This window comes from Zingiber officinale, chromosome 10A (assembly GCF_018446385.1).
Source record: "Zingiber officinale cultivar Zhangliang chromosome 10A, Zo_v1.1, whole genome shotgun sequence".
Lineage (NCBI taxonomy): Eukaryota > Viridiplantae > Streptophyta > Magnoliopsida > Zingiberales > Zingiberaceae > Zingiber > Zingiber officinale.
The window spans coordinates 29,869,486-29,877,765 of NC_056004.1; the positions used below are offsets into that span (position 1 = coordinate 29,869,486).

The 8,280-nt window shown below is 39.2% G+C and overlaps 1 protein-coding gene across 1 annotated transcript; it reads right to left on the reverse strand.

The window, feature by feature from the left end:
- Positions 1–406: 406 nt before the first annotated feature.
- On the reverse strand, positions 407–2,895 carry LOC122026566 (calmodulin-like). The gene is made up of 5 exons (XM_042585302.1): positions 2,888–2,895; positions 1,106–1,276; positions 915–1,011; positions 587–643; positions 407–466 (listed from the first exon to the last, which is right to left on the reverse strand). The coding sequence occupies exons 1-5, from the start codon at positions 2,893–2,895 to the stop codon at positions 407–409; spliced, it is 393 nt and encodes a 130-aa protein (XP_042441236.1).
- Between the last annotated feature and the right edge of the window lie 5,385 nt (positions 2,896–8,280).

Consider the following 8,280-nt stretch of genomic DNA (forward strand, 5'->3'; position numbering starts at 1 on the left):
TTCAACATCTATAAATGATTTGGGAATGAGATGAGCCATTTGGTAAATTTTAACTGGTGGTATCTTCTCTATTGAATATCTAACATTATAAAAAAAATTTAGATTTGACCAGCTGATTTGCCAAGCCATTCGATAGATTCACTTTGACTCTCTTGCTTCATTCCTCCAATCTCATTTGTCGATATGTTTGTTTGTCTTATCTGACCCATTTCACATTCTTGATTTTACGCCTCTGAATTGATTTGCGCAATCCAATTTATCTATTGGCTTAATGGATTTTATAGATTTCTTTAGCTTGTAAATCTTGACTAATCTTCTTAGCTAGTATCTAGCTTATCGCTTTGGAATGATTCACCCAATCAATTTACTTTGCTAAAACCTTCTCTGAAGAACCAAACAATAATATCTATTGGCGATAAAATTTAAGAAAACAACATGCACCATTTACATCTGTTAGCACTTCAACCTGTGAAAGCAGAAATATTCTCCTTGACTATATAGATTATGAAAAGAAGATCGATACAGAAAAGAATTCGTCATGATAAATATAATCATTTTCTTCGCTGAAGATAACGCTATAAAATACATTAGGGTTGTCGATCATCTCTTTCAGACTTAACCGACCATCTTTATCTGCATCTGCCTGTAATTATCATTCATCAGCTTAGTGAAAGGAAAAAAAAAAACGAATCCAAATAGATGCATCAACAAAAGGCAAGGCAAAGGGGGTATTCAAGTCATGCAGAAACTAGATACACAAAACTACTCGCCCATTTTTCTTATTAAAAATTGTTTATAATTAAGAAAAATAATTCCTGAGAAAATGCAACCAATGAATGCAGGAAACAGAATGTGATTCATGAAGTATTCAAATTTATAGCATTTATTTTATTATTTTGAAATTTCAACAATACCTGGGAAATTACATCATCAGCTTGCTGTCTTGCAAAGAATCGTTCTGATAGGTGCAGATCATTAATGATGGGTTTCAGTTCATTTGCAGATAGATAACTAAAAAGAGGAAATGGTTAACTGGTTAAGATTCTCCCAGTAAGCTGTATGCCTTCATAGTATTTTCAACACAGTTTATCACTTAAAGGCACACCCATCATGATCCAAGTAAAGTCGGGCAAAGGATTGTTTAACTTGTGTCTCACGTGATCTACTTGCCTCATGAGTTGAACTAGAAAATTTGTCATATTTTTTTATCAAGCGAAATAAACTTGTTAAGTATTCATGAAAGTTGAGCCGTCCATCTTCGTCTTTATCTCTTTGCCTGAAAGAATACAAAGCAGACCTTATCAGCAACACCAAACATAGAAGCATTCTATTTTCATCCTTATCTCTTTCCCTGACAAAATCCAACTCGAAACTATTGAAGAAGATGAGGAATCAGACAACATTCATGTTCAACCAGAGGAAAAAGAACATTTATACTTAATTGTCATAAAGGACATAATCCTCTGTATATTCCTGAGCTCACAAAAGAATACAAATAATGGAAATTGCATTAACAGCCCAATATTGAATTGCATGTATTTAGCATGCTTCTGATAGTTGCAAATGGCATACCTTTGAAGTACAGTCACAGTTGATTAAAACATGAAATGGAAAATCAAATTTTAGAAGCAGAAGACAGAAACTACTTAAGATCTGAAGTTTTCCACATATAATAATTTGGTCAGAGCAGCCGCACAGAAGTAAGTTTAAACAGCATCTCTGGTTTCCATCATGGCTCAAAAGGTCCACATGAGCTATACCCAACTGATTGATATGGAGGTGCATGCATCAAGAAAGGATTCCAACCATCAACTTTAAATAAGGTATATTGTGACAACTTATATTATCTCATATTAAAATATCAGATGATCAGCTTTCTATTACCAGAGCAGGATTATACTTAGAGTGAAAGATGCAGCCACTGTATTATTGACTTCAAATTTCATGTAGTAATATTGACTCGAGTTTTCATGTCAGTTCATACCATCATACAATATTAGAATGCATTCTTAAATTTGACAATAACCAACTAATTAATACTAACGAGTTGAAATAAAGCATTTTAGTGAAGCTTAGAGAAAAATGGAAAATTGCAATTAGTCAACATGCAAAAGCCACTTGGATGAGAGCAAATTGAATGCAAGGTGCCAAGACATAGTGTTAAGGAAGAAACATAGTTTGTATTTGAATTTAGATTATAAAACCCAATACAACCCTTCTACCTATCCTAAAACCCTTTAGATACGCCTGTAAATGTTTCTAGATTTGTTCCTAAAGCCCTTCAAAACTAAAAATGCCTAGAAACCCAATGATTCAAAAAACAACAATAACAATGAAAATTTACACGAGATAGGAATATAGTTGCAAATGCCAATTGGACAACTAATAAACATGTGCATTTGTCTACCAGATGACAATTTCTAGCAATTAGAAATAGCTGATTTAGCTTAATCCCATGTTCTTTTCTTCTCTAAATGCTATATCTTTCTCTATAGGATCCCGATCCCCCATTCTCTACCAATTTCTAAATGACATTCTATCAACTCTAAATTTGCAAGAGTTCATTGCTTAATATTTTCTTCTCTAAAAGCTTTTCTTGACCTTAAAGATCTAGTTAGCACGCCCCAACATGTTTGTGATTCCTTCGAGCCTAAAAGAGAGATGTTTATGAAGGGTCCAGCACGTTGGGGCATTAAGAGTTGACTGCATTGGATGAGCAATTCCAAATCCTCTTGTCATTTAGTTTTTTTAATCTGTTTTTTTTCCCATTTGCTTGGTCCTAAATAATGTGTATTCTTTGTTGGAGACATCTTTGTTTTAATTAGACTAATTTGTAAAAATAATTAGGGCTAGGGTTGCAAACGCCGTCAGCGAGGAGGCAACAAACCTCGCCATGCCGTCTTCTCCTCCTTCTCGGATCCGTTTTTTTTTTTTTTTCGATCCGATCGAACGAAAGCAGAATAAAGAGATGCGGAAATGGAACCGGGATTCAAAATGACCGACGTCAGAGCCGCCGCCTTGTAATGCTTTTGTTCTAGAAGGCGCTGAAGATGTCAATATAATGAGCCGATGGATGGGGATCATCGGATGAACAGGTCTGTTTGATTGTATATATAATAAACCGCGAAAACAATGGGTTTAGGATAGAAATTTATAGTACAATTGAGACAAATACATGCTAATTCCGGCGCCGTCGTCTTGGAGATCGATATGCCCAGCGACAAGCCCAACGGGATGAAGGTGCAAGTGGAGGGCAACAACCGCACCGGCCTGGTGGTCAACGGCAAGCGCCGGCGCCCCGAGAACAAGGACGCAAAGTACCATCCGACAGAACGGCGCATGGACAAATCCATGCGCAAGTTTCCGCCGCCGGAGGACGCAGACCTCAGGTCCATCTCAGCCACCTTCCAGGACGGCGATAAGAAGCACGCAGCCGACGGAACCCAAGAAACCAAAGAACATCGAAATCAAAGCCGGAAGCGGCTCCTCCTCCACCAAGAACAATGGTGCATGATAAACTTGGAAGCGCCGATACTGTTGGAGCGTCCGGATACAACAAATTGAAAAATTTTGAGTTTTGGTAAAGCCGGATTTCTAAAGACCGGACTTCGACCACACTCACACGGGCAATGGCATGGAAATGTGACGTAGGTCAACTTAAACAGTTGTATCATTCGTCCCATTATAAAATACAGTCAGATAGTTCGCAGGGTATAGTACAGATGAAAAATACATGATTCTATGGTCGAAAGATTTAGGGATTGTTTTTCGGAATGTCATTATCTAGTGTTAACGTTTTCGCTATACATTTTCCATTTATATATCTGTATTTATCTTTCTTCATATCCGTAGGACCGACTCTAAGAGAATCGATGTAACGATTCCATATTTTTTTTTATAAAATACAGTCAGATAAATAAACATTTTATCCTATCACATTTACACAGGTTGAAAATTGATCCAAAATTTTTTGGGATAAACATCCATGCGATATTATTAGTAAACTTTAAGATGAAATTGGTAATTAACACTATAATTAATTTCATAAATCAGTTTATTATCCCACTACTTAATCCTAAACGCCCTTTAGAAAAAATTTAGATTCATAACTACACATTCTTTTTAATATGTAGTTGTCCTCCTATTCCAGACATATATTAGATTTGTATTCACAATAACTATAGTTTGTATCATGATCATTATTGCTTACATATATCAAATTTTTTTTCCAATATGATATTTTTAATGAGTTTTTTTTTTCTTTTTATAGTAATTTTATTAACTTCTCTTTACAATTGATATCTTTCTAATATAATAGACTTATAGCATGTTGCTCTTCCATCGAAACATAATATTTTTATACTAATTAAGGAATGCCATTCTATATCATAAATCAATTTTTTATCCCACTACTTAATCCTCATTGCTCTTTAGAAAATTTTCATAAATGCACATTCCTTTTAATATTTAGTTGTCTGGTTATATTTGCTAGCACACCTATTCCAAACATAAATTATACTTTTATTCATAATAACTTATAGTTTGTATTATGCTTACATATTTTGATCAAAAATATTTTTTAATATGTAATTTTTGATAAATCTCTTTTTTTCTTGTTTTATAGTAATAATACAATAATATTCCCATCCACTTCTCTATACTTTCTCGTCCGGAGAGAGCTCTTGGTTGACCAGGGGACTGCAATTGAGGCAGCATTTATCGACCACATCTGCCTCGGAGCGAAAGAACATCAAATAAAATCCGCTGATTGTGATTAAGCCAGCCACGAGCCACAGGGCGACGGCGATCGGAAGCGGAATCTCAGCGGCCACCCGCCAAGTGAAGGCGAGAATTTGAGCGGTGGCGAGGAGCCAAACGAGGGCCTTGAGGCCTTCCTTCCTCCGAGGAGTGGCGTCGGGGCCGAGCCGCTCGAAGACCTTGAGGCAATGGAAGAGTAGCACAAGGTCGGCGTAGGAGAAGAGTGTGAAGGCCAAGGCGGAGGGTTGGTGCCGCGACCGGTAGGCGGATTCGGCGGTTGTGAACGTGAGAAGTAGGAATGCGACGAAGGCGAGAAAATTGAAGAGCTTCGTCCTCTGGTTGCTGCTGCTGATTTGCTTGCTTTCTGATAGCGCCCCCTTCTCCATTAGAAGTCGCTTAAAAGGAGTGACAGAGGATAGTGGGGGCAACAACTGCTTGGTGCTTCCTCAATCTCCATTAACGATTTTATAGAGATGATTGATCCATTTTCATGGAAATTTCCGTTTGGAAAAAGAACGCGCTTAAAGTTCTAATTTTAAGTCGGTCAATAACGCCTTAACGCTATATATTTTTTTTGAATCGTTCAGTCAGTCAAGAACGCCTTAACGCCTATTTTATTTGTTTTTAATTCGTTCAGTCAAGTCAAGAACGAGTTAACGCGGTGGAATTCGAACTCTGGTCTTGCGTCTTCTTATTTACGAGTATTTTACAACTGCACCAATGAGTCACCTTGTCATTGAGTTGACCGTTTAAACTGATGAAATTGTTGGGACTGATTGTCGGGGCAATTGGCTTCACTTCATTTTTGTTTATTCCTTAGGTTAGTGTACAGTGAAAAGAATAACACAAACACAGAAAGAAGAAGCACAGACACAAAGAACAACGTTTTTTAGTGACGATATAATTCGTCGTCCACCCATATCTTTTACTCGTTAACAATAAATAATGACGATAAATATTTATTATTAACATCATTGCTATAAGCTTATAGTAAACTATATTTAGTGACGAAAGTCAATATTTCACCACTAATACGGAGGTAAGAAAGAGTCTATTTGATACGAATCAATTGTCATAGTATAGAGCAAAGTCAAGATGATCAGCACCAAGGAAATGGATCAGCGATCGATAGGAGAGGCCCTTGTCCGATTAGCCATTATATTGTCTGATCGACCATCTGAGTAAACAGTATAATTAGTCCGGTCGGCAAAAGAACAAGCTACACGGGCCGGGAGCCCGAGCCGAGTGGATCACTCGTCTGACTCGAAGAATGGTGTTGGCATTATACAAGCAATAAAATAGATAATTAATAAAGGGAAGAGAAAATCAAATAGAACACCCCATCTATCATTAAATGAGAAGAAGTCAAAACAAAGACATCCTCTGTCGGTAATTAATATTATTAAACAGGGGAAGATGGAAGGTCATCAAAAAAGGTATAAAAAAGGCACGCTAGGTATGAAGAAGGCAAGAAAAATCTTTATCCTGAGTACTTACTATTTTCCTCCCCTGTTTCTGACTTGAGCGTCGGAGGGACAACGCTAGGGACCTCTTCTCTGATTTTGATTTTGTTTTGTAGAGAGCGAGGTCTTCATCCAGTCAGCGAAACTGCCATCTCCTCGGCTTTCCAGCTTCGCGCCTTTGGACATGATCATTTTGGTGTTGTCTGTGGGAACGTAGCTTACATCCGATCAAGAAGATGGAAGACGCTGGACGACTCACCACAGTGACGTTGACACAAGAGGATCTCGATGCATTAATACAGGCTCAAGTGGCGAGGATATTGGAGCAATAACAACAACAGGTGCTGGCTGAATGGAGAGTACAAGAGCCTGCAGCTTCCGCGGAAGGTCGCCGGGCCGAACACAGGAAGCCCAAGCCCATCAGGAGGCCTAAACTAATTTCTCCTCTAGGTCCCTGTTGTAGCATTTATATAAAGCCTCGCATCCACCCATCCATAACTTGGTTTGGTTTAACTTGGTTTAGTTTAACTTAACTTGGTTTGGTTTAACTTAACTTGGTTTGGTTTAACTTAACTTGGTTTGGTTTAACTTAACTTGGTTTGATTTAACTTGGTTATAGAAAGAAAGATTTTTTCTAAACAGAATTCGGTTATAGAAAGAGAGATTTTTTAAAAACAGAATTATATTATTTTTCTTTCTTTGTAACCGACGGTAAGCCTATAAAAAGGAGTAGGTGGTGACTCCTAAAACCTAATTTTCTAATTCTCCACAATCCTCTTCTCTCCTTATGGCCGGCGCCCCTCTTCCCTTGCTAGGGCCGCCCCTCCTCACCTTACTAGGGCCGCCCCTTCCTCACCTTGCAAGGGCCGCCCCCCTCCTCTCATTGCTTAGGGTCGGCTCCCCCCTTCCTCTCCTAGCTAGGGCCGACGCCCTTTCCTAGCAATCCATTGGTGGCCGGCGGCTTGAAGAAGAGGAAGAAGATTAGAAGGTGCCCCATCCTAGAGCCTCCTTTTGTAGCCAGCGGTTTGGAAACCGAGAAGAGAAGGAGGGTGACATTGTTTTGGTAGATCGTCGCCCACACGACGTCCAAGAAGAGGAGAGGAATACGACAGAAGATCAAGAGGTCTTTAAATACAAAGAAAAGGTACAACTAGTTCTTTAATTTCGCTGCGTAATTAGTTAGTTTTCTTTGTATCGTTTTTGGAATACCAACACAAGAGGCCAACGATCTTGTACTTCGATCAAAGTGTGTTTTGATCATTCAAGAACTTGCTTGATTGATCAAACACATGATTGATCGAACATGCGGGTTGCTAAAAAAGTTCTGTTCTTGTACAATTTTTTTGTACAGAGAAATTGAAATAGAACGGAATTCCAACGCCCTTCAACCGAGAACTTGATTTTTTTGGCAACAAGTAGATACTACCGTCTGAAACTCATTGAGGGCCTGTCGGCCCAAGATGATATTGTAGACCAATGGTGCGTCCACCACTATGAAGTTGGTGGTCCTGGTTCTCCTTAGTAGCTCCTCTTCGAGCGAGATGGCTAAGCGACCTTGTTTGAGCAGTAGTACTTCATTGCTCGTGAAGCCATACAATGGGATCGTCATGGTCAGCAGCTCACTTCGATCAATTTGTAACTGATCGAATGTCTTATTGAAAATAATGTTCATCGAACTCCCTGTATCAACAAAAGTTTGGTAAATTGTGTAATTAGTGATTACCGCTCGGATAATCAGCGCGTCATCGTGGGGGATCTCCACCCCCTCCAAGTCGTTGGGGCCGAAATTGTTTTGGGGCCCTTCGGCCTTCTCCTTGCTGCATCCCACGGCGTGAATCTCCAATTGCCGAGCGTATGACTTCCTGGCTCTGTTGGAATCGCCGCTGGTCAGCCCTTCGGCGATCATGCCTATCTCTCCTCAGGAAGCATTGTTACTGTTTTCTTCTTCCCGAGCGGATGATCTATTTCACTCGGTCGGGACTCGAGAGGCATCGGTGTCATCCCTTCGCTGATGTTGGTGATGGCACTCGGGCTCCCTTCTTTCTTCCTCTCGCCGCCC